This window comes from Erinaceus europaeus, chromosome 1, assembly GCF_950295315.1.
Source record: "Erinaceus europaeus chromosome 1, mEriEur2.1, whole genome shotgun sequence".
NCBI lineage: Eukaryota > Metazoa > Chordata > Mammalia > Eulipotyphla > Erinaceidae > Erinaceus > Erinaceus europaeus.
This window is the reverse complement of record NC_080162.1, coordinates 11,393,102-11,419,883: the sequence shown is the minus strand read 5'-3', so window position 1 is coordinate 11,419,883 and position 26,782 is coordinate 11,393,102. Positions and strand designations below refer to the sequence as shown.

At 44.0% G+C, this 26,782-nt stretch overlaps 1 protein-coding gene across 2 annotated transcripts in view; it reads left to right on the top strand.

Annotated features, from left to right (window-relative positions):
* The window catches only part of CCDC6 (coiled-coil domain containing 6), a 146,888-nt gene that overhangs the window by 97,906 nt on the left and 22,200 nt on the right, over nt 1-26,782 (top strand). The window contains exons 4-6 of one of the 2 annotated variants that reach the window (XM_060191067.1): nt 11,977-12,080; nt 16,448-16,608; nt 26,078-26,234. In XM_060191067.1, the coding sequence (XP_060047050.1) occupies nt 11,977-12,080; nt 16,448-16,608; nt 26,078-26,234 (422 nt within the window). The remainder of the gene's footprint in view (nt 1-11,976; nt 12,081-16,447; nt 16,609-26,077; nt 26,235-26,782) is intronic. The other variant, XM_060191149.1, reaches the window with a different exon arrangement.

The following is a 26,782-nucleotide window of genomic DNA, read 5'->3' as shown; positions in this document are numbered from 1 at the left end:
TTGCAAATCTAGGCCATCGTGTCCCTATTTTAATTAAAATGGAGACTTTAAAAAAAAATTTTACTTATTCCTTTACTGGGGAATTAATGGTTTACAGCCAACAGTAAAATATAATAGTTTGTACATGGTGTAACATTTCTCACTTTTCCACCTAACAGTTCAACCCCCACTAGGCCCTCTGCCATCATATTCCAGGACCTGAACCCCCCTCCACCCCTCCAGTCCAAGTTCTACTTAGCGTTTCCCCTTCTGATCTTGTTTCTCAACTTCTGTCTGTGAATGAGATCATCCCATATTCATCCTTCTCTTTCTGGCTTATCTCACTTAACATGATTTCTTCAAGCTCCATCCAAGATGGGGGGAAGAAGGTGAACTCACCATTTTTAATAGCTGAGGAGTATTAGAATGGAGAAAAGCAGCAGAGTAAAACTTTCTCCCCTTTGTTTTGGGTGTGTCTAAGATGATTAAAGGTTGGGAATTTTACAGTATATGGTGCAAAATTAGAAGCAATTTTAGGGAGTCGGGCGGTAGCTCAGTGGGTTAAGCGCACATGGCGTGAAGCACAAGGACTGGCTAAGGATCCCGGTTCGAGCCCCCGGCCCCCCACCTGCAGGAGGATCGCTTCACAGGCGGTGAAGCAGGTCTGGGGGTGTCTTATCTTTCTCTCCCCCTCTCTGTCTTCGCCTCCTCTCCGTTTCTCTCTGTCCTGTCCAACAGCAACATCAACAACAACAACAACAATAAAAACAACAAGGGCAACAAAAGGGAAATTAAATAAATAAATATTAAAAATTTTTTTTAAAGTAATTTTAATCACCATTTAGGGGAATTTTTTTTTTTCTTTTTTGCCAGTTGAAATGAATGCATTCTTTGTTTCCATGCTTATGACCTCACCCTCTTGTGTGGTCGCACTGGAATTGTCAGTGCTACACAAGCTGCCATAATCTTCATTATATAATATGTCTTGTACTGTTGCTTTTGATAGTGATTTTCACTGAGTGCCTTTGTCCTTCCGTTTTCTGTTCTCTTGCCTGAGCTGTACTTCCCTCCCAAAGCAGGTTACTCATGTCGATGTTACAGTTAGAGTCGGAACTTTCACTTCCTAGCATCCATTGAAGTGACCACAGTTTAGCTCCCAGAGTGAGGGAAGTGCCCCCCTGAGTTAAGGTCCCTCTTCCCTTTGAAGAAAACTAATTTCAGATTTGGAGGATGACCTCTTGTCATCCTCTGATTGAAACGCATACTGTACCCAATTCCTAGTTTTACTGGGAGGGCTTGTCTTCCACGCTGCCTTCCAGGATCCATACTTAATTAAACTTTTTTGATCTCTTGGTTATAAAATTGATCTTATGCAGGCTACACGTGCAAGAAAGAAGTTCACATTGACAACTCAGGCACACCATTGTTCTTGTAACCAGATTGGTAACATTTAGGAGACCATTAAGATGATAAGGTGAGCGGGAGTTGGGCGGTAGCGCAGTGGGTTAAGTGCACGTGGTACAAAGCACAAGGACCCGGTTCGAGCCCCTGCGAAGTCACTTCACAAGCGGTGAAGCAGATCTGCAGGTGTCGCTGTCTCTCCCCCTCTCTGTCTTCCCTTCTTCTCTCCGTTTCTCTCTGTCCTATCCAACAATGACAACAATAATAACTACAACAATAAAACAACAAGGGCAACAAAAGGGAATAAATAAATATTTTTTAAAAAGATAAGGTGAATTATTTGGCATCAAGAAATCACAGTTTTAGGGAGTACACTTTCAGGTAGAATCTAAAATTGTGTTCTAAGGAGAGAGAAAAGTCACCACACACACACACACGCACACACACGCACACACGCACACACACCCACACGCAGAAGGATGAAGCTGTCAGTAAAGGGGGATTTGTCCCAAGGTTATGTGGTCAGATGTGGGGTGAAAGTTTACTTTTTTTTTCAAGTGGGGTATTCTTGTTCATCTTAGCATGTTGGTGGTTTGACCTGTCTAGGAGTTCAGCCTAGTTTCAAAAGTACAGTATGCAGTTTTGTTTTTTAAATGTGGAGAATTTCCCATTTTCAGCTGCTTTTAGTTATGTCACCTTTTCACAGTAAGCCAGCCTATGGTCAGTTTCATTTTTTTAAAAAAAATATATATTTAAAATTTTTTATTGGAAAGAGACAGAGAAAAATTGAGAAGGAAGGGGAAAGACAGGGAAACACCCACAGCCCTGCTTCACCACTTGTAAAGCTTCCCCCCTGCAGGTGGGGACCGGGGGCTTGAACCTGGGTCCTTGAGCACCATTATGTGTGCACTTTACCACCTGTGCCACTGCCTGGCTCTGTGGATCAGTTTCATATGTACCTTGTACTGATTTTCTGTTCATTTCTGTTTTTTTTGTTTTTTTTTTTAAGCAAAATGTATGTTCAAACTGAATACACTAAGTCTGCCACTCAGTGACAGGTCAGGACCTGCCTTTTGAGAAAGACACACAGATGAACCCACCCCCAGATCTCTGTGGACCTGTTTGTTATCTCTCTCCCTCGTTTCGGCCTTATTTAAGTTTCATCAGCTTCCTTAGGAAATGTGCTGGACAGTATTTACATAATGTCCGGTTCTGCTCATATCACTGGGTGCATAAGAAGCAATTGAACAGATAAGTGTTTATTTCTGGTAAGTCGCTTTCTTGTAGGTTTCTTATAAGGTAAAGGAAGCCACGGACGATGTTGATCATGCCACTGTATCCCTGGTGACTCACATCTAAACTCTCCAACAACTCTAGCTGCTGCCATTAATAAAGAAAGTTTCCATTGAGTTTCTCCGGCACCATGCCCTGACCTTTTTCCAGGAACATGAGCTTAGATATGATATTATGCTCAAAGCTCTCACCGTCTTCTTTGGCCTGGCTTTCCATCTCTTCATCTTATGACTATATATGTTCTCACGTCATTTGTGACCAGCACCCCCTGTGATTTTCTTTTTTTTTTTTTAATTTCATTTATTTATTTATTACTAGATAGAGACATAAAGAAATTGAGAAGGGAGGAGGACACAGAGAGAGAGACACCTGTAACCCTGATTCACCACGCATGAAGCTTTATCCCCTGCAGGTGGGGAACAGGGGTTTGAACCCGGGTACTTATGCATCATAGTGTGCGCTTAACCAGGTGAGCCACCACCTGGCCCCCACCCCACCCCCTGCCAGGCTAGCATGGGGGGGTGCTTCTTTGCGGGCTCGGGCTCGTATTCTCTGGGTTGGAGAGAACCCAACTGGAGCCAGCCTGGGCTGCTACTCACTCAGCGACACGAGAGAGATGACTCAGGAACAGACTTGTGGCGGTGAGGCAATTCAACTTCTTTATTGATCAGAGAGCCAAGGTTTTTAAAGGGCAGACCCAGAAGTGGTAAGTCAGAAACGGAAGTGGCTTGACATGGTTTGGAAAGGGGCGGAGAAAGGCAAAAGGGCTGGGAAAAGTAGGAACTTCCTTAGCAACTGTTGTGAAGGTTTTAACAGGTAGGATTAATAATACCCTGCAGGCAGGGAGGGTCTTGAGGGTAGAAAGAAGATAGATCAAAGGAATGGAATGGGTGGGGATCTTTCAGGAAAAACAATGATTATGTAGATAATAAGTCTGATAAGAGGAGAGGATGGATGTCCCCTCAAGTCAAGCCCTGCCAAGCTCAACCACATCTTCATAATTTCCCGACAGCCCTATGATTTTCTTTCTTGCTTGTGTTGCAGTTCAGCAGATGTGGATGGCACACATCCATTGTTAATTCACCATGCCTGCACTAGACGCTTACTGTTAGCATCGCCTCTGCTAAGAAAGATGACCTCAGGTTCCCGACCTTGTGCTCAGGGAGCCTGGTGTCCCTGAGCACCGTGGTGAGGGTTGCCCTGCAGTGCTGTGGTGGGGGGAAGCAGCTAGCTCCCTCTCCCTCTTCGCTGCAGCAGCTCCCCCTTCCTTCCAGAAGAAACTGAGAGGGACCCGGGGTTCCTTAGTGACTGATGACTCTGAGACCAGAGGAGAAGGAAGGATACTTACAGACTGGGGTAGACCGGCAGTGATGCTAGAGGAGACAGACATAGGAGAGAAGACAGGTTGTAAAAAGTGGATGATGGGCCCCGAGAGACAGAGCAGGGGCAGCACGCAGGACATGCATTTGAGAGGTCCTGGATTCTGTTCCCAGCACCACCAACAGCCAGAGGTGAGCAGTGCTCCGGCTGGGGTGGGGGTGTGCATGTGTGGAGGCAGGAACTCCATGGAGCAGAGATGCTGCTGAGAACAGAGAAAAGAGCTTCTGAAGCGGAGTTTCTTCTCTGTTACCGAGCAAGGGAAATGAAGGGGCAGGGCTGGGTGGTGGTGTTTCTGCTTGAGTGCACATGTTACAGTGCACAAGGACCCAGGTTCAAGCCCCCAGTCCTCACCTGCTGTGAGGAAGCTTCATGAGTGGTGAAGCAGGGCTGCAGGTGTCTGTCTTTCTCTCCCCCTCTCTGTCTTCCCCTCCTCTCTCCATTTCTCTCTGTCCTATCCAACAACGATGACAACAATAATGACTAAAACAATGATGAACAAGAGCAACAAAAAGGGAAATGAAGTGGCCTCCAGGAGAGTGGCTTTGTAGTGCAGGTGCCGTGCCCCAGTGATGACCCTGGAGGCAAAAGAGAAAGAGAGCCGACATGACTCTTGGCTTACACAGATGATCCATGCATCCTTCTGACCAAGATAGCAGGGAGTTGAATAGCTCATGTCTCCTGTGTCGGCTTGCACCTTTGGCTTTTATGTGAGCACTTAACCAGGTGCACCACTGCCTGCCTGGCCTACCTTTGGCTTTTTGTTTGTTTATTTTTGTGGAACAAGGCTACTTCTGAAATCCACAGTATGTATAGTCCTACTGGGTCTTGTGAGAGTTCCATTCATGCTAACAGCTGCCCCTGTGGATTCCAGCAGTGCCAAGACTCTGTCCTGCTAGCCCTGGGTGGTACCTGCTGGTTTCTCTGTGCCCTTGTCAGAGTTCAAAGAACGGCCACTTTCTTTGAGGCGTCCCTTGTGTTAAGGAGATGAGATTGCGTGCCCATTGTGCAGACTTAGTTTTACATCAAATACTAATCTTAAATTATAGAGGTCTTTGAACCACTATTATTATTATATCTTTGTGTTGTAAAATATGATCCATTTTATCTCTTCCAGATAATCTGGGAAACAGAAATACTTAACCTTCACTGTCTTTTTATCTGAGGATTTATTGGTCCTTTTAATACAAGATGTATGTAATTGCATGAGTTTCTGTGAAGTTACTACTAGTAAACTGCCCATTTTAAAGCTCTCGGTGTTAATTTTTCTATTGTAAAAATGACAGATGTTCTTTGAAAAACTGTATGGAGGCAGGGAAAGGTAGGCAGGTAAATTATCACATTACCACTTATTGTTTTCACCCAAAAGAAAAGCATGTTAATCTTGCTGTTTATTTTTTTCACATTCTTTTCTCTTTGATGTGTATAGAAAAATTTCTGAATTTTCAGTTAACAACTGTGGGACTACATCATAAATTGATAAGAAATGGGGCTAAATTACTACTGACCTTCAGATGTTATCTAGCCCAGAAGGTTGGGGGGATATTTATTCACTGCTGTTCTTTGGGTGTTTTTTTAAAAAAATATTTTATTTATTTATTCATTCCCATTTGTTGTCCTTGTTTTATTGTTGTAGTTATTGTTATTGATATTGCTGTTGTTGGATAGGACAGAGAGAAATGGAGAGAGGAGAGGAAGACAGAGAAGGGAGAGAAAGACAGACACCTGCAGACCTGCTTCACCGCCTGTGAAGCGACTCCCCTGCAGGTGGGGCGCCGGGGGCTCGAAGGGCTCAAACCGGGATGCTTAAGCCGGTCGTTGTGCTTTGCGCCACATGCACTTAACCCTCTACGCTACCGCCCGACTCCCTGTTTGTTTGCTTGTTTTTTAAGGATATGTCTTTCTTTAAAGAAAGAAAGAGTAAATCTGGCTGTTTTGATTAATGTGGTTCTAAGAATGCTCAGTTTTTTTAAACATTAGATACTCTCTTTATATTCATCTTTTAAGTACCTTTTAAATTGTGTTGTAACAAACTTTGTGTGTCTTCTTTATCTGACAGCCTTTATTTCTTTATTTTCCCTTTCTTAATTATCTTGGGTTAATTCTGTTGGAATGCCTTCCAAGATTGATTTAAGCTAGATGTTTGGGATTCACCTTATGCTTTCCCATAGGGATGATGAAAATAAGAAATGGTTCATGACAGTTGTTCAGTGCGGTTGAAAATAGCCACTGATCCTTCTGCAACTGTGTGTGGTGCATTGATGCCAATTAGGCTCAAGTTCTCACTGGCTTTCTCTGCAAACGTCCTTTTCCCCCACTGCCGCTCCCATCCAAGCATCATCTAGTTCTTTGCAAATGGGAAAATGCCCCAGTGAGAAAGACGTGCTGCCCTGGGAGCCACCTCACTGCTGCTCCCCTCCCCAACTTCGTGCCCTTTCGATGGTGGGCAGTGTCTCTCTGCTGAGAAGACATAGTTAAGACTGATCCACTACGGTGGACCTCAAGTGGGAGTGAGAGTGCTTTGCACACACCTATCTCAGTGAGATGAGAAATTGTACCCATGTGCCAACAACTGTAATTAATCTAGTCCATTAACCCAGAGTGGGGGTGGGTTGTGAATTGAGAGAAACTGTTTTTTATATACTAAATTACTCGCTGAAGTAGTTTTGTGTTTTAGGAACACAATAGGAACTCTTAGTCTGATGTGAACTAGGCTGCAATGAAAAGGCTGCTGGAGAGTAGTAAGGAATTTGGCAGTTCACCAGACTGGCTTAGTCACAGACAGCCTGCCAAATCAATATTCTCCACAGCAACCGTACCCGTTGGCTTTGGGCACACACGGAATCATAGATGCCTGGTGCGTGGATATGGAATAAACAGCAGTCAGAAGGGAATCCGTTTTCTACCACACGATGAGTGAGGCCTGAGGGACTAATGCGTAAGGTGATGGCTGTAGTCGACAGCCCTGGATGTGTGATGAGGGTGTGCAGAGAGCAGAGCTGAATGTGCTCACTAACTGCCGACCACACGGCGCTCACCAGATACATCAGTGGACCAGCAGTGGCGAAGCCTTTCCCACTGTGTGCATGTGTCAGGTCCTCCCGGTGTATGTTTGAAATACCTTACGGTTTGCTCGGTCGGTTAGACTTCCATGCAATTAAAAAAAAAAGAAATTAAAAATTAAAGTGATCTGGATGAAGACTAGTCATCAGGGTTTTTTTTTTTAATATTTATTCACTTATTTTCCCTTTTGTTGCCATTGTTGTTTTTCATTGTTGTTGTAGTTATTATTGTTGTTACTGATGTTGTTGTTGTTAGATAGGACAGAGAGAAATGGAGAGAGGTGGGGAAGACAGAGAGGGGGAGAGAAAGATACCTGCAGACCTGCTTCACCACCTGTGAAGCGACCCCTGCAGGTGGGGAGCTGGGGGCTCGAACTGGGGTCCTTAACGCCAGTCCTTGCGCTTTGTGCCACATGCGCTTAACCCGCTGCACTACCGCCCGAGAGTCGGCGTTTACAGGTAGAAACCAACATAGTAAAAGCAGAATGGCAGTGTTCATATTTCCAAACCAGAATTCAAATACAGATTCCTCTGGAAACCTAACAGATCTGGTCATATTGGAGGAATAGTTTGATCAGGATAAAAGCAAGATCTGAAAATGTACTTTTTCCCTCAGTTTGTAGAACCGCTATATACTGTCTGGCTCTAAATGTACAGGTTATGTGATTCCTGTGTTGGAGGTTGAATCTGATCTAGAGAACTTAAGGGATCACAAAACTCAAAAGACCGGCGTAAGGATCCCAGTTAGTGCCCCGGGCTCCCCACCTGCAGGGGGTGGTCGCTTCACAGGCAGTGAAGCAGGTCTGCAGGTGTCTGTCTTTCTTTCCCCCCCTCTGTCTTCCCTCCTCTCTTGATTTCTCTCTGTCCTCTCTTAACAGCAGTGACCGCAGTAACAATAATGGTAACAATAGCAAGAGAAACAAAAGGGGAAAGAATAGCCTCCAGGAGCAGTGGATAAGTAGTGCAGGCACCGAGCCCCAGCAATAACACTGGAGACAAAAAAAAAAAAAAGCTAGAGGGAGAAGTTCATTATGATACTGAGTGCATTCCATTATCATAAACAATCATATGACTTCCTTTACCTTTTGTGTTGTTGGGAACTGCCTGTATATGTGAATATATTGAGATTTTTAAAATAAAAAAAAATAATAGCTGTTCTCTTTTTAATATTTATTACTGGATAGAGACAGAGAAATTGAGAGGGGAAGGAGGGAGCTAGAGGGAAAGAGAGAGAGACATCTGCAGCCCTGCTTCACCAGACATGAAGCTTTCCCCCTGCAGGTGGGGACCGGGGGCTTGAACCTGGGTCCTTGTGCACCTAACCAGGTGCGCCACCGCCTGGCCCCAGAAGAACTAATCTATAATTTTAAAAAAAAATTATTTATTTATTTATTCCATTTTGTTGCCCTTGTTGTTTTATTGTTGTAGTTATTATTGTTGTTGTTATTGATGTTGTCGTTGTTGGATAGGACAGAGAGAAATGGAGAGAGGAGGGGAAGACAGAGAGATTGGGAGACAAAGGCACCTGCAGACCTTCTTCACCACTTGTGAAGCAACTCCCCTGCAGGTGGGGAGCCGGGGGCTCGAACCGGGATCCTTATGCTGGTCTTTGTGCTTTGCACCACGTGCGCTTAACCTGTTGCGCTACCCCTGGACTCCCTCAGAAGAACTGTATTCTAAGGCTAAAGATCGCCTTGAATGATGGCACTGGTAGCCTGTGTGTGACGTACCCAAGAACGTATACTGCTGACCTGGGGGCTTCCTGCACTGCCAGCCTTGCGGAAGTTAGTTAGTAGAACAGATTCAGCTTCACACCTAGGGAATGTCATTTGTCGAAGTGGCAGAGAGTTGCTAGCTGGTAACTCTCCTGGAAGGTGCCGAAAAGCAGCTGCAATTCTTGCAGGTTTCAGTGCCTGTGCTCCGACCCGCTCATCTGTTGTTCTAAACCCTCAGACCCACTAATGGAACTGTCCTCAGTTTAGTTTTCGCCCACTGTGTGACTCCCGAGTTATGTTATTTCATTTAATATATATATATATTGCCTGCACTATGAATCCACTGCTCCTGGAGGCCATTTTTTTCCTTTTGTTGTTCTTGTTTATTGTTGTTGTTATTACTGTTGTTGTTGGATAGGACAGAGAGAAATGGAGTGTGCAGGGGAAGACAAGGGGAGAGAAACATAGACACCTGCAGACCTGCTTCACCACTTGTGAATTGACCCCCTGCAGGTGGGGAGTTGGGGGGTCCTTTTACAGGTCCTTGCGCTTTGTGCCATGAGTGCTTAACCTGTTGTGCTACATCTGCCCCCTCCTCCACCCCGAGTTTTCTTTACAAGGGAGAGAGACCCCACCCCCACCTCCCGATCTGGCTTTCCCCTCAAGGTCCTCTGAGCTGGTCAGGCATGTCCCCATTCAGGCTGCCGTGGTCACTTGCTTCCTGCACTGGTCGTGCAGCTACACACGTCACAGTATCCTAGGCATTTTCCTTAACCTAAAAGGTGGCTCTTGCAAGTCTGGTCAGCATCCTGCTAGCATCTGGAACCTGGTGGCTGAAAAGAGAGTTAACATACAGAGCCAAACAAATTGTTGACCAATCATGGACCTAAAGGCTGGAATAGTGCAGATGAAGAGTTGGGGGTCCTCACTGCAGACTATTGTGTACTTTTGCTTCTGGAGCTCCGCTTCCCCAGAGCCCCACCCGACTGGGGAAAGAGAGAGACAGGCTGGGAGTATGGATCGACCTGTCAACACCCATGTTCAGGAGGGAAGCAATTACAGAAGCCAGACCTTCCACCTTCTGCACCCCACAATGACCCTGGGTCCATACTCCAGAGGGATGAAGAATAGGAAAGCTTCCTATGGAGGGGAGAGGATACAGAACTCTGGTGGTGGGAATAGTGTAGAGTTGTACCTCTCTTATCCTATGGTTTTGTTAATGTCTCCTTTTTAAATAAAAAAAAAAAATTTAAAAGGTGGCTCTTGAATTCTCTTGCTTCTTCTAGTTTAAAAAAAAATCTGACAGAATTCAGTCTAAAGACAGATGGCAGCTTGAGATTGGGAGGACATGAGAGAATGGGTAGCTTCAGAAATGACCTCAGATCACCGGGCCCACTGTCTCACTTAATAGATGAGCATAAGGGGGTCTCACAGTAGGTGAGTCCTTGCCCAAAGCTATGTGACCCATGAGAAAAGGCATCTTGGTCATAATCTTGCTTTGCTTTTCAAGTTACCAGCTAGTGTTGTGTGCTTGACCTAAAGTAATAAAGTTGGAGGACGGGGCAAGATGACTGGGTAGAGACGATTTGTGTGTTTGCCTCTTCATAAAACACCAACAGAGCTGTCTTGTGGGGGGGGGGGGGAGGCAATTGCACACAGAGTGGTAAGTGCTGGGCCAAGGCTCCCCCACCTGCAGGGGGTTCCCTTCCCAAGTGGTGAAGCAGGTCTGCAGGGGTCTTTCTTTCTCCCTAGCTCCCCCTCCTCTCTCAGTTTCTCTCTGTCCTTTCCAACAAGAATGATGGCAACAAAATGGGAAAAAATGACTTCTAGGAGCAGTGGATTCGTAGAGTAGACATAGAACCCCAGTGTTAATCCTGGAAACCACTAAAAAAAAATTTTTTTTAAACCTGTCTTATCTGGAGGGAGGGAGAGAGATCTGAATCTCAAACTTTCACAGCAGGAAACAGGTCTTTCATGCCTATAACTTTACACAGTAGAAGAGGAGAAATCGAAAAATAATTACTGAATATAGCGAATGTAGGGAGCGTTGCGATATTTAATATGCTAGGAAGCACTTCACAGTTTGCACTTGGGCAGACTAAAGGCAAAAAGTTAACAAACCAACGAAAAATGCTGGTGTATTGCACCAGAGCAAAGGACTCTGGCGGTGGGGAGAGGACTCAGGTTCCGGTGTCTGCCCTGCCGGTGGAGGAGGACCTAGGCTGGGCGTGAGAGTGTTCTGTAGGAAAGTGATGAATTTTTAACTCGTCGGTGAAATCTTACCACCGTACTTCCTGTTTCTCTTATCAGCCCCACTTTCTTTATCTCCTTCATCTTATACCAAAAGACATAATTATTTCACTTGCTCCCTAACCCCACTAAAAAGTAAGCTACAAGAAGTCAGAACCGTCACAGTCCCCGGTCCCCTACTATACCGCTGTTAACTAGCGTCCCGTGTTCTCAGTACTCATTGCAAACTGATGGCAAACACTCAGTGCTGATTGATCACGTCACTGTCTTTTCACGGGTGCTTAATCTTATGCAGTACAACACAAGTGGCCCAGTTATATCCATTTTCCTTCACGACCTTCCTATAGAGAACCAATCTTGTGAATTTGGTCTCTCTTATTTTCTTGGATTACATATATATATATATATATATATACACACACACACACACACACACACGCACACACATACGCACATGTATATACATATATATATATATATATATATATATATGTATATACCTTCAGACATTTATGTGTACTTCCTGAGTAGTATGTAGAATCACTCTCAGGTGGCTTTAAAACTTATTGCGGTTCTATTGTTAACAGGAATATCTGGCAGCGTTGACTGACATGCAGGAAGGGGTGGGTGGGTTGCTCCTTGAAGAAATGCTGAGCATAGCAGTGTGACTCATGTGCCAGACAACAATTAAGCTTCGTTGTCAATGAACCTGTCTCGGCTTTCGTAATCAAGATTTAAGAACGAGATGTGTCGAATATACGCGTGCACCCCAGAAAACTGCACCCCCCCCACTTCAGTTTTTCTCCAAGTAACAGAGTCGTAAGGATTCAATTAAAAGCTAATTAACAAACTTTACGTGACTGCTTGTTCTCAGTAAAGCTTTCTTTCTCTCCCCTTAGTTGAGACGAGAGAAAATTGACCTTGAGAACACTCTGGAGCAAGAGCAAGAGGCACTCGTTAATCGGCTCTGGAAAAGAATGGATAAACTTGAAGCGGAGAAGCGGTTTGTTTAGATTCCTGTTGCATTTGCGTGTGTATGCAGGCGTGTGCGCGCGTGTGTGCAGGCATGTGTGCGCGCGCGTGTGTGCAGGCGTGTGCGTGTGCGTGTGCGTGTGTGTGTCTGGGATACTGCTCTAAGTGTGACTGAAGAATGTCAAGGAAGCATTTGAGTCCCTTGGTTGCTGCCTGCTGTTTTGAGTTAGCCAACTGTGAAACATGTTGAAAACCGTTGAGGATTGTTCTGCTGTTGTTGTCTTCTTTTCTTTATTTTTCTCTTTTCATCTCCCTCTTATTTTCCTCGAAATTGCTATTAGAAATTCTTTGCCTTTGGTATTGAGACTGTGACAGAATCAGTCAAGGTAGATATATATATATATATATATAACTGCTTAAGTTGAGTTGTTCTCAAAGACTATTGATGTCAACTTTTCACAGTACTGTAGTGGCCTCCTCATTCGCTCTCTCTAGTATTCTTGGGATAAATTCTGTCATTACACATCGCACTAGAATTGATTTCATTAGGAATATTGAGATTTAAAAAAAAATTTCTTTTTTTTTTTTTTTTTTAATTTTTTATTTAAGAAAGGATTAGTGAACAAAAGCATAAGGTAGGAGGGGTACAACTCCACACAATTCCCAACACCCAATCCCCATAACCCACCCCCTCCCCTGATAGCTTTCCCATTCTCTATCCCTCTGGGAGCATGGACCCAGGGTCATTGAGGGTTGCAGAAGGTAGAAGGTCTGGCTTCTGTAATTGCTTCCCCACTGAACATGGGCGTTGACTGGTCGGTCCATACCCCCAGTCTGCCTCTCTCTTTCCCTAGTAGGGTGTGACTCTGGGGAAGCTGAGCTCCAGGACACATTGGTGGGGTCTTCAAAAAAAAAATTTCTTTACTCATTGGATAGAGACAGCCAGAAATCGAGAGAAAAGGGGTGATAGAGAGGGAGAGAGACAGAGACACCTGCAGCCCTGCCTCACCAGTTGCAAAGCTTTCCCCCTGCAGGTGCGGCCTGTGGCTCTCAGTGGAATATTGAGATGCTAATAGAGCAATGACTGTCTTCTTCTATGTAAAGAAATACTGGTCTGTATTGAATGCTAGAAGTTTTGTGTTGAGTGTATGTACATAGCTGAGCATTCGCACACATTTGTATAAGGCCCTGGCCTTTATTTCAGTGACGCCCTGGGTGGAACCAGGTCTGAAGAATAGGTGAACGCTTTCTGTGTATAGGATGTGTGTCATAGATGTAGAAAGAGCGTCTCTCTCTCTTTCTGTCTCTTTCTCTTTTATGAGCTCTCTCTCTCTCTCTCTCTCTCTCTCTTTCTCCTTCCGTTCTTCCTTCCATGCACTTTCTACTTTTGCTCTCACTTTGTTTCCTCTTTCCTCTCACTTTGTTTCTACCTTTTTTTCATGCACTCTCTCTTTCTTTCCCTTCCTTCCTTCCTTCCTTCCTTCCTTCCTTCCTTCCTTTCTAGTGATGGGGAGTAAGCTCCTTCCTCTCTCTTTGTTTCTACCTTTTTTTCATGCACTCTCTCTTTCTTTCCCTCCCTCCCTTCCTTCCTTCCTTCCTTCCTTCCTTCCTTCCTTCCTTCCTTCCTTTCTAGTGATGGGGAGTAAGCTCCTTCCTCTCTCTTTGTTTCTACCTTTTTTTTCATGCACTCTCTCTTTCTTTCCCTTCCTTCCTTCCTTCCTTCCTTCCTTCCTTCCTTCCTTCCTTCCTAGTGATGGGGAGTAAGCTCCTTCCTCTCTCTTTGTTTCTACCTTTTTTTCATGCACTCTCTCTTTCTTTCCCTTCCTTCCTTCCTTCCTTCCTTCCTTCCTTCCTTCCTTTCTAGTGATGGGGAGTAAGCTCCTTCCTCTCTCTCTCTGTTTCTACGTTTTTTTCATGCACTCTCACTTTCTTTTCCCTCCCTTTCTCCCTTCCTTTCTTTATATTTTTCTTTCTTTCTAGTGATGGGGAATGAACTTGGGGCCTGCTGAGTAGCATCCAACACCCAGCTTTTTCTTTTTTCTTTACAATTTTTTTAGTGGGAGAGATGGAGGAGAGAGGTTGAGACAGAAAAGAGAGGAAGTGAGATCTTGCTGGTTCCTCATGCGGCCTGCCCATGGTGTCTCCCTGTGGTGCTGGGGTTCAGCCCGGGAGCACATGTGGTAAAAGGCTTGTTCTCCTGGGGAGCTGTTTCCTGGCACAAAAGGGAATTTGGAGAATATAATCATAAAAAGTTTACGTTACTACTTTCTCAGTATACCATATTTATTTGTAACCAAAATTATTTTGTTACACATATTTGGGCTGGGTGGGCATCTGTAAATTATTTTGCAGTCACATCTAGATTGGCCAGCTATAGACACACTGCACAGTTTTAGAAGAGTGAAAATCAGAGACATTTCTATAAGAAAATCCTGAAGATGTATTCAGTCTGCTGTTTGCTATCAGTGTGATGGCCCTAACGTGCACCATTGCAGTACTAGCAATAATAATTACTGAGTGTAGCAAATGTATGAGCATTGCAGTATCTGTCATGCAGTTTTTCTCAGAAAGGTACTCCACAACTTGCACTTGGGCAGACTAAAGGCAAAAAGTAAAATAAAATAAAATAAAATAAAATGGACTCTGGCAGTTGGGGGGTGGGGCACACGCACCCTTGGTAGCTTATAATCGTGATAAAACTCTGCTGCCAGTTGTTCACTGAAATCATACACACACACACACACACACACACACACACACACGCCCCTATTGAATAGAACAGTATGAAATTACCTTTTCGTAGATGAAAAGCCTTTGAGTTTTTTGTTATCCAAACCAACAATAATTCTTGCCACCACCTATGGTTAGCCCAGGAATTTTGAAAGATGGTTATAAATTATTTTGATACTTTATTTGTTTTGGCATAGAGACAGAAATTGAGAGGGGAGGGGGATTGAGCTGGAGAGAGACAGGGAAAGAGAGCACCTGCAGCCCTTCTTCATAGGTTGTGAAGTTTCCCCCTTGCAGATGGGACTGGGGAGTTGAACCCAGGTCCTTGTAACATGTTCACTCAACTTGGTGCTCTGTCACACAGTCCCTAATCCTATACGTTTTTATTTGTTTTTCTTTTTAATATTTTGCTTTTGCTACAGCCAGAAGAAAATGGATCTTCCGTTCATTTTGCCATGCTCTGGGAATTGTTGGTTTTTTAAAGAGAATTTTAGAAGCTAAATCTAGGGTCTGGGTGGTGGTACACCCAGTTAAATGCACTTAGGACTCTACACAGGGACCCAGGTTCAAGCCCTGCTCCCTACCTGCAGTGGGGATGCTTCACTAGTGGTGAAGCAGGTCTGTAAATGTTTGTCCCTCTCTCCCTCTCTGTCTCCACTTTCCCTCCTAATTTCTCTCTGTCCTATTGAATATAGAAAAGGAAAAAGAAAAGAAATCTCTTATCTGATGCCATTCTTTAAAAGTAAAAAATTGATAGTAGGGGCTGGGCGGTGGTACACCTGGTTGAATATACATGCTACAATGTGCAAGGACCTGGGTTCGAGCCCCCAGACGCCACCTGCAGGGGGGAAAGGTTTGCAAGTGACGAAGCAGTGTCTCAGGTGTTTCTCTCTCTGTCACACCCTTCCCTCTCAAATTTCTAGCCATCTCTGCCCAATAAGTAAATAAAAGATTTAAAAAAAGAAGAAGCTTAAATAGAAAATGATAGAATGTAGCTGAGGTTTCAAACAGCATTGAGAGAATGCAGTTTCTTTAGTTTCTCTGCTCTCACACCAACATTTTGTACCTTTAGCAGATACTTAAGTGTCTGTCATAAGCTAGGCGTACTAGTCAGAAGCAGATATTAGAGCTTGTTTTCAGTAATGCTTTATGGCCAGTTGTTATTTAAACAAAGAGGAAAAAGAGGTTACTCTTTTTTTTTTTTCTATTTTCCCTTTTGTTGCCCTTGTTGTTTAACATTGTTGTGGTTATTGATGTCGTCATTGTTGGATAGGACAGAGAGAAATGGAGAGAGGAGGGGAAGACAGAGAGGGGGAGAGAAAGACACCTGCAGACCTGCTTCACCGCCTGTGAAGCGACTTCCCTGCAGGTGGGGAGCCGGGGCTCGAACCAGGATCCTTACGCCGGTCCTTGCTCTTTGCGCCACTTGCACTTAACCCACTGCACCACTGCCCGACTCCCAAGAGGTTACTCTTTAAACTCAGCCCTTTTCTCTAAACACCACATATAAGCCAGACAACCAGAAATCAGCAGAAATAAGCATACCATGTCTCTGAATCCAGACCATTAATAGCATCTCAGGGCTAAAATAAACTTCTTAGGATATTGTTTTGTCTTTTAAAGGGGAACTGTTTTTCATTCTTGGAATTATTTTTCTTTTCAATGAAGAATCCTACAGGAGAAATTAGACCAGCCAGTCTCCGCTCCCCCGTCACCCAGAGACATCTCCATGGAGATCGACTCTCCAGAGAACATGATGCGTCACATCCGGTTCTTAAAGAATGAGGTGGAAAGGCTGAAGAAGCAGCTGAGAGCCGCTCAGTTACAGCGTACGTAGCTTCCAGATTCACTCATCTCCTCTTTGTGTGTGTGTGTGTGTGTGTGTGTGTGTGTGTGTGTGTGTGTGTGTGTGTGTGTGTGTTGGGGACGGGGGGGTGTCAAGGCTCTTATCAAACACAGGCCTTTGCATATATTTATGAATTGAGTTACACTGATCAAATCCACACTATATTTTTAGTTACTAATACTTGTTCATATAAATTTAACATCCTAGACTAGATTAGTATTGCTTTAAAACTATTCTGGGGGGTCAGGTGGTAACGCAGCGGGTTAAGCACACGTAGCACAAATGCAAGGACCGACATAAGGATCCTGGTTCGAGCACCCGGCTCCCCACCTGCAGGGGGGTTGCTTCATAAGCGGTGAAGTAGGTCTGCAGGTGTCTATCTTTCTCTCCCCCCCTCTGTCATCCCGTCCTCTCTCCACTTCTCTCTTTCCTATCCAACAACGACAACAACAACAATAACTACAACAATAAAACAAGTGCAACAAAAGGGAATAAATGGGGAGTCGGGCTGTAGCGCAGCGGGTTAAGCGCAGGTGGCGCAAAGCACAAGGACCAGCATAAGGATCCCGGTTCGAACCCTGGCTCCCCACCTACAGGGGAGTCGCTTCACAGGCGGTGAAGCAGGTCTGCAGGTGTCTTTCTCTCCTCTCTGTCTTCCCCTCCTCTCTCCATTTCTCTCTGTCCTATCCAACAACAACAGCAACAGAAGAGCAACAAAATGGGGTGGGGGAAAGGCTTTTAGGAGCAGTGGATTTGTAGTGCAGGCATTGAGCCCCAGCAATAGCCTTGGAGGCAAAAAAAAAAAAAAACCCAAAGTTATTTATTCATTTATATTCATTTGATAGGACAAAGAGAAATTGAGAGAAGGGAGGGGAGACGAAAGAGAGACACCTGCAGACCTGCTTCTCCACTTGTGAAGCTTCCCACCCCCCCTTGCTAGGCGGGCCGGCTTGGATCCAGGTCCTTGGACATAGTAACATACACTACTGCCTGGGTCCTACTAGATTATTTTAAAAGTAGGGCTGTAGGCTATGTAGACTCACTTTGAAAAGTTACCAAACTTAATTTGTGAGGGTTTAGGGTCAAAGTTTGTTTTTTGTTTTTTAAACCAGAGCACTGCATAGTTCTGACTTAGGGTGATGCAGGGGATTGAACCTGGGACTTTGGAGCCTCAGGCATGGGAGTCTGTTTGTATAACCATTATGCTACCCACCCTACCCCAAAGATAATTTTTTGATGATCATTTTTGTTAGTGACTTTAACAGTAGTTTACAGGGTTGTAAAAGATACCGTTTCACACCCTTATGATATGTGTGTGTGTGATTCTCGCTACCCACCACCAGAATTCTTAGTCTCCACCTTTCCTCTCTTAACCTCTAAGCATAGGTCATATTTTGAATCTCTATGATTGTGCTAAGAGAAATATAGGAAACAGCAGTATGTATTTTGGCCATTAAAGCAAGGAATAGAGTTTCTTTCCTACTAGAACTAGAACTTAGCTCCAACTGTCACTTTTTTTTTTTCCACAGTAGGAAGAAATTTTGAAAATTGTTATTTTAGAAAGGTCAAGATGCGGATTTAGTAGCTAAAGGAACTAGATTTGTGGACACCTATTTGTACGACTGTGTGTTCAGTTGGTTCTCTTCCTGTTACTGCTTTTCAGCTTAAATTTCTGTGTTTGATTATGTAATATAGTCAAAGGCACTTAAAAAAAATCAGAGAGACCGGCATAAGGATCCCGGTTCGAGCCCCTGGCTCCTCACCTGCAGGGGAGTCGCTTCACAAGCTGTGAAGCAGGTCTGCAGGTGTCTTTGTCTCCCCCTCTCTGTCTTCCCCTCCTCTCTCCATTTCTCTCTGTCCTATTTAACAAAGATGACATCAATAATGACAACAATAATAACTAGAACAACAATAAAAAGGGCAACAAAAGGGAAAATAAATAAATATTTAAAATATCAGAGAATTTCTAGCTACTGAGTTACTGTGTTTTTTTTTTTTTTACAAATATACTACAGATATTTTTTCATATGGTATATTTGTAAAATATACTATATATTCAGATTTATGTACAGGTAAGTATAAATGTTATGTATATGATGTTACAGTAAACACACCCTTTTGTGTTTTTCTATTCTAGCTCTGCCTTCTAATCTTTTAATTTTTTTTTTCTTGCCAGTCAGGCAGAACAGCCTTACATGACTCCATCGATACATACCACAGCTTGCCTTAGTGGCCTTGTGTGCGTGGACCCTCTTTGGTTGTGGTTTGTGATGTTGCAGCCTCAGTGATCTTATGTGCACAGACATGTATCCCTCGGCAAGAATAACTTCAGACCAAATTCCAGGAAGTACATTTGCTGGGTTAAATAGAATTTGCATGTTTCCTTCCTTTCTTTTTGATAGAGGGTGACGACAGCGAGATAGACAGGGAGAGGCTGTGAGAGAGAGGTAGGAAAGGGGGAGATGCTTGCAGCTGTTCCACCATTTGTGAGCTCTCCCCCCCCATGAACTTGGATCCTTGAGCATAAGAATATACTCGCTGGGAGTCGGGCTGTAGCGCAACGGGTTAAGCGCAGGTGGCGCAAAGCACAAGGACTGGCATAAGGATCCCGGTTCGAACCCTGGCTCCCCACCTGCAGGGGAGTCGCTTCACAGGCGGTGAAGCAGGTCTGCAGGTGTCTATCTTTCTCTCCTCCTCTCTGTCGTCCCCTCCTGTCTCCATTTCTCTCTGTCCTATCCAGTGACAACAACAATAATAACTAGAACAATAAAACAATAAGGGCAACAAAAGGGAATAAATAAATAAAATAAATATTAAAAAAAAAAAAAGAATATACTCGCTGTGCTGGGTGAGCCCAGCACATGGCCCCTAAGTTGCATTTTAAGATCAGTGCTTCTTGCTGTTTTTCTTTTCTCTGAAGGTGACTCCAAGTTCTAGTCCAGTAGTACATCTGAATCGTGCACCAAGATCATCCCCAGGGACTTGAAAAACGAGTGTGTTAGTTACCCATTCCACCTGTAATGAGTGACCAGAAGCTTAGCAGTTTCAAACAATGCAAATAGGAGAGCCTGCTCCTTTGATTTCTTTCCACCTTTTGTAGGCAGCCTGCACTCGTCTGCTCATGGCCCCACCCTTGCTTAGGCGTCACTCACATTTCCACACTTGATCTTAGCCGAAAGGCTGAGGAGCAGTCATCATTCACATTTCTGTCGCAGCACATTTACTCTGACTTCCCCACCTCCCTCTTGGCCCATGGAATCTATCCGGGGGTTCCTTCTCTTAAGGTCTTTGACTTCTCTTAAGGTCCTTGACTTTGTCATATCTGCAAAACACCTTTTGCCTAACTCCATATTCATAGGTTTCAAAAATTAGCATGTGGACCTCTTGGGGAAGCCATTATTATTTCTAACCCCATACTAGGGTTTAGGGATGAATCCTGGTCCTCTGTATTTTTCTAACACAGATGGTTCTGATGAGGGAATTCTTAGATATTATATTCCACTTTTTTTGATTTAGTTTTTGCCATCTGAGTCAGAAAAGTGTCTTTCTTTTTTTTTTTTTTTTTTTTCCAAAGTATCTTTTTAAACTTCTGGTCTCTGTTAGTTTTCTTTTTCATTCTACTTGTGTTTTCTCTTCTGATCTTGTTTTTCAATTTCTGCCTGAGAGTGAGATCGTCCCATATTCATCCTTCTGTTTCTGACTTATTTCACTTAACATGAATTTTTCAAGGTCCATCCAAGATCGGCTGAAAATGGTGAAGTCACCATTTTTTATAGCTGAGTGGTATTCCATTGTGTGTATAGACCACAACTTGCTCAGCCACTCATCTGTTGTTCAACACCTGGGTTACTTCCAGGTTTTAGCTATTACAAATTGTGCTGCCAAGAACATATGTGCCAAGAACAATTGTGCTGCCAAGAACATACACAGATATTTTTGGATGGGTGTGTTGGGTTCCTTAGGCTATGTCCCCAGGAGAGGAATTGCAGGATCATAGGGTAGGTCCATTTGTATCCTTCTGAGAGTTCTCCAGACTGTTCTCCACAGAAGTTGGACCAATTTACATTCCCACCAGCAGTGTAGGAGGGTTCCTTTGACCCCACGACCTCTGCAGCATTTGCTGCTGTTACCTTTTCTGATGTATGACATTCTCACAGGAGTGAAGTGGCATCTCATTGTTGTCTTGATTTGCATTTCTCTGACAATCAGAGACTGGGAGCATTTTTTTTAATGTGTTTCTCGGCCTTTTGGATCTCTTCTGTGGTGAATATTCTGTCCATGTCCTCCCCCCATTTTTGGATGGGGTTATTTGTTTTCTTATTGTTGAGATTTGCAAGCTCTTTATATATTCTGGTTATTAGCCTCTTGTCTGATGTATGGCATGTAAAAAGATATTCTCCCATTCTGTGATGGGTCACTTGATTTGGGTAGTAGTTTCTTTTTAATTTGATGTAGTCCCATAGGTTTATACTTGCCTTAGTCTTCTTTGTAATTGGATTCGTTTCATTGAAGATGTCTTTAAAATTTATGCGGAAAAGAGTTCTGCCAATATTTTCCTCTAAGTATCTGTTAGTTTCTGGTCTAACATCCAAGTCCTTGATGCACTTGGAATTTACTTTTGTGTTTGGTGAAATATAGTGATTCAGTTTCATCCTTTTGCATGTTTCAACCCATTTTTTCTAACACCATTTGTTGAAGAGACTTTGCTTTCCCCATTGAATAGTCTGGGCACCTTTGTCAAAGATTAGATGGCCATAAGTGTGGGGGCTCACTTCTGGGCTCTCTGTTCTATTCCACTGGTCAGTGTGTCTATTCATGTTCCAGTACCAAGCAGTTTTGATGACAATGGCCCTATAATACAATTTGAGGTCTGGGAGTATGATGCCTCCAGTTCTGTTCTTCTCAAGATTGTTTTGGCAATTCTAGGTCTTTTCTGGTTCCAGATAAACATTTGTAGCATTTGTTCTATTCTCCTAAAGAATGTGCTTGGGATCTTGATGGGGATAGCATTAAATTTGTAGATGGCTCTGGGTAAAATATTCATTTTGAAGATGTTAATTCTTCCAATCCATGAACATGGAATATCTTTCTACTTCTTTGTGTCTTTTTCAATTTCCTTGAGTAATGACTGATAATTTTCAGTATACAAGTCTTTCACTTCTTTGGTTAGGTTTATTCCTATGTATTTGATTGTTTTTGTTGCTATGGTAAAAGGAATTGTTTTCAGGATTTCAGCTTCTTCTAACTTAGTGTTTGCATAGAGGAATGCCGCTGACTTAGTTTTCTTTTTTGTATATGGCAGTCTTGCTACATCTCTGAGGAAAAAAAAATGGAAAGAATTTTTCATTCTCAGTACTGCTAGGTCTGAGTTTAGAGGAGGAAGCTGAGCGCAGGGAGCAGCAGGAAGGCAGTACTGAGCTGCCCATGATTAGCCCAGGATGAGTTAAGACTGTCTCAGCCTCCTTCCTGCCTACGGCCCCGCCCCCTAACCGGACTGCATGCAAACCTCTCTCCTACTGGTTCTTGCTGATTGAACATTACAACACCCCGAGGAGTTTTTTTTTTTAATACAACCAAGGAGGAGGAGGAGGGGTCTCAGTCATGGGGACACTGTGCATCAGCATTTTGTAACTTCAAACTTGGGAAGGCATGCATAGGGGCCAGCTTTGGGTCATTTTGGAGCTCTGTGTGAATTTGGGTGGCACTCACTTTCAGTTGACTATTGCAAGATGGCTGAAGGTGGGGGGGGTGGAGAAGGCGAGGACGTAAACTCTGGCCTCTTAAGTTCTGGGAAGCTTCATTTAAGAAAGAGTGAAAAGAGAATGCCTAAATATGCAGTCTGTTGAAATCAAGTGCGGCGGTGTGCCAGTAGAGGGCACCCAAGAGACGCAGTGCTGTGTTCCGGCTGTGCCTGGGTCAGTTAATGCTCAGAGATCTTGGGCCTGAAACTCTTGTCATATATCCGGATTCTGGGCTAATTGCTGAACTGCTGTAACTGCTTAATCTTCCAGCTACTGTCACTGCTGGTGATGGACGTTCCCCAGTGCTAAAGGATCCCCCCCCCCCCCCCCCCCCCCCCCCCCTAAAACCCTCAAATCACCATGAATCTCAATTATTTGAAGCTTTCCTCTTATAAGTAAGAAAGGCAATTAGGTCTGATACCCCCCCCCCTTTTTTTTTTTTTAATTTTCCTCCAAGCAACATAGGTATATTCAGTAAGTTTATTTAAGAAGAAAGAAGACACATTATAGCAAGTTGACAATCCCCTAGAAAGGAATAGTTACCATTCTAATTTAATTTAATTTTATTATTTTTTTAATATTTATTTTATTTATTTATTCCCTTTTGTTGCCCTTGTTGTTTTATTGTTGTAGTTATTGTTGTTGTTGTTGGATAGGACAGAGAGAAATGGAGAGAGGGAGGGGAAGACAGAGAGGAGGAGAGAAAGATAGACACCTGCAGACCTGCTTCACTGCCTGTGAAGCGACTCCCCTGTAGGTGGGGAGCCGGGGTTCGAACTGGGATCCTTATGCCGGTCCTTGTGCTTTGCGCCACCTGCACTTAGCCTGCTGCACTACAGCCCGACTCCCTGCCATTCTAATTTTAGAAACAATAAATCCTCCAAGGGACCAAGCAGTTGCTCCCTGTAGAGCTAGTGAAAAAAATTCTACATGCTTGCATATTTGAGATGAAATCATTTTGATCGGCTGTATTAAAAGCATGCTTTGTAAATATTTTTCCCAGCATGCCTTCAATTAAAGAGATTTCTGCATCTGGATTAGACAACGGGGGCCTCTAGTTATACTGAAAACAGCTGAGGGGTTTAGTGTTTTGTGCAGATAGTAGTGTTTAATAATGGTGAGACTTTTATTTGAATTTCTACAATAAGGATACTTAAAAGAACTTTTTCTATATTCTGTAATGACACTATCTTAGAAAGTATTGACTACTTATAAAAGCTATCAACTTTTAGTTGCCAGAAATTTCCTTAGGAATGACACTAATTTGTTGGAGTGGGGAGTTTCTGGTGAGACCATCTTGTGCAAAAAAAAAGGCACAGTGACATTCTACTACTTATTCCTTAATTTTGAACTGCAGCAGTGACCTATAGAGAACAGACACACTTGCTCTCAACCTCTTACATACTCCCCCCACACACACACACCCACACCCCTCTCTGAATTTACAAGTGAATTTACAAGGAGAGAGAGCGCACATGAAGAAGTACCTTTTTTTCCCCAAGTTCTTTAGCCAAGGAAAAAGGAAAAAAGAAGGAAGCAAGATTATGGGCCGGTAGACTCTCTGGGTTTTGTATTAAGATTATTTTGGTTACTTAGTAACAGATTCTATGTGAAGTAAACCAGAAAAGGAGTAGGATGTTTTGATTTGCTGTTCATTGTGACGGTACAACATGTACCATAGAATTCTGCACAGAAAAGGGAAGGAAGGAAGGAAGGAAGGAAGGAAGGAAGGAAGGAAGGAAGGAAGGAATCCAGGAGGGTATGTCTACTCTTGCCAAAGTTGCAGAAAAATCAACAAAACAAAGCGCAAGGCTCCAGAACTATATGAAATGATAATTCCACATTTCGGATTCCTGGGTGGGAGAATTGGCTTAGCTGCGATCCAGCATGTAGCCCTGAGGCTATTCAGCTGTGACCTGGAGAGACACGGACAGGTGGAAAGCAGCATTTGTCATAAGCAAGACACCATCTCAAGAACCTAGGTCTTCCAAGCCCATCACTCTCACCAGACTCTCCCTTCCTTCCTTCCTTCCTTCCTTCCTTCCTTCCTTCCTTCCTTCCTCCCTCCCTCCCTCCCTCCCTCCCTCCCTCCCTCTTTCTTTCTTTCTTTCTTTCTTTCTTTCTTTCTTTCTTTCTTTCTTTCTTTCTTTCTTTCTTTCTTTCTTTCTTTCTTTCTTTGTGAGACACCACAGCACTACTCTTTGGTGTCTGAGCTCTTAAATCCAGGGCCTCACACACAATAACATTAGAGCTGTACCAGGCGGACGATCCCCTGACCACCTGTATGTCGGTTTTATGGTTATTTTTACCAGAGCACTGCTCAGCTCTGGCTTATGGTGGTACAGGGGATTGGACCTGGGGTTTTGGGAGCCTTAGGCGTCATGAGAGTCTCTCTGCATAAGCATTATGCTATCTACCCCTCACCTCCTATAGAGAGGTCTTTACTTGCTATTTGACTCAGACCACAAGGCAGGGATGCAGTCACAGAAACATCAGAGAGAACTTATTTGAAGTTCTTTACTGTGCTGATTCCTGTCCCCCCCCCCAAAAAAAAAAAGGAAGAAGGAAGAGAAAGAAGGGGAAAAAAAAAAAAAAAAAGCACTGTAACTGTTAGCTTAGTGTGTTCTGGTTCACTCCCCAGCACGCTACCTCCCTAGCTCACCGTGGCTCTGCGAGTGAGTGGCTGTGCTGTGTCTATAACCGAGGGGCTCCAGAGCTGGCACCTCGGAGGGGTCTGAAAGAGTGGGTGACTTTATAGCCCTGGTTTGTTTTTGCCTCCAGGGTTATTGCTGGGGTTCCGTGTGAATCCACTGTTCCTGGAGCCTATTCTTTCTTTTTTTGTGTGCTTGTTATTGTTGTCGTTGTTGTTGGATAGAACAGAGAGAAATGGAGAGAAGAAGGGAAGACGGGAGAGAAAGATATAGACACCTGCAGACTTGCTTCACCGCTTGTGAAGAGACAAACCCCTCCCCCCCGCCGCAGGTGGGGAGTTGGGGCTCGAACCAGGATCTTTAAGCCATTCTGTGCTTTGCACCAGGTGCGCTTAACCTGCTGCACTACTGCTTGGTCCCCTGACTTTATATCCCTAAGGGAGCCTCCTCTCCTTTCCAACTCCAGCCACAGCGCTACCATCCCCCCTTCCTCTACAACACCTTAAAAAGGCAAATCAAGGTTAAGCACACACACATGGCGCAAAGCATAAGGATTCAGGTTCGAGCCCCAGCTCCCCACCTTCAGGGCAGTCGCTTCACAGGCGGTGAAGCAGGTCTGCAGGTGTCTACCTTTCTCTCCCCCTCTCTGTCTTCCCCTCCTCTCTCCATTTCTCTCTGTCCTATCCAACAACAACATCAGTAACCACAACAGTAATAACTACAACAATAAAACAAGGGCAACAAAAGGGAATCAGTCAATAAATATATATATATATTTAAAAAGTCAACAACAACAACAACAACAAAAAGGCCAATCAAGAGTAGAGCTACCTTGCCTCCCATTGTTGCTTGTGATAGATTTTCTCTCAATGCTACTAACTGGTAAACTCGGATAGTTGGTTCAAACTTCACCTTCAGGTCTCATCTGTGTACGGGAGTAAGACCAGCAGTCCAGCAGCAGGGCCCTTGCTGTCGTAGGGGCCGAACCGCCGCCTTCTCTTGTGAAGGTTGAATGCAACTGTGAGAAACAATCGCCTGACTGACAACTCTGGCTTTTCAGATTCAGAGAAAATGGCCCAGTATCTGGAGGAGGAACGGCACATGAGAGAGGAGAACTTGAGACTGCAGAGGAAGCTACAGAGAGAGATGGAGAGGAGAGAAGCTCTGTGTAGGCAGCTCTCTGAGAGCGAGTCCAGCTTGGAAATGGACGACGAGAGGTTTGTACGCTCCCGGTAAACCTTGTTTAGAAACAACTGAAAGAGAGAGCAGCAACTGAAAGCCCGGTCCCATGAGGCCTCCATCACACTTCGTAGAAGCAGATGGTTCAAACATTTGTTCATTTATTGTTCGGGGTAGACACCAACCGCCTCAGAGTACATGTTGAGAACAGGATAACTGGGGCAGCAACAACAGAAAAGATGAGTCAGCAGACTCGGGAAGCCACCTTATCATGCCTGGGAACTTTGCACCTAGTTTTTATAAATAGAAGTTCTGCAGTGCCTTTATCTACCCAGACCTCAACATGAGTCAGGTCTCACGTAGCTCCATTGACACGTGGCCTAAACGGAGAGTCATCCTTAGGTTACCTAAGGAAAATGGTGTAAGCGTTTCTTTCTCCAACTCCTTCTCCTTTAGGTAACATCCAAATTGAAAACAATATTCGGGGCCCGGGCGGTGGTGCGCTGGGTTAAGCGCACATAGTATGAGGATCTGTGCAAGGATCCCGGTTCAAGCCCCCACTCCCCACCTGCAGGGGAATCGCTTC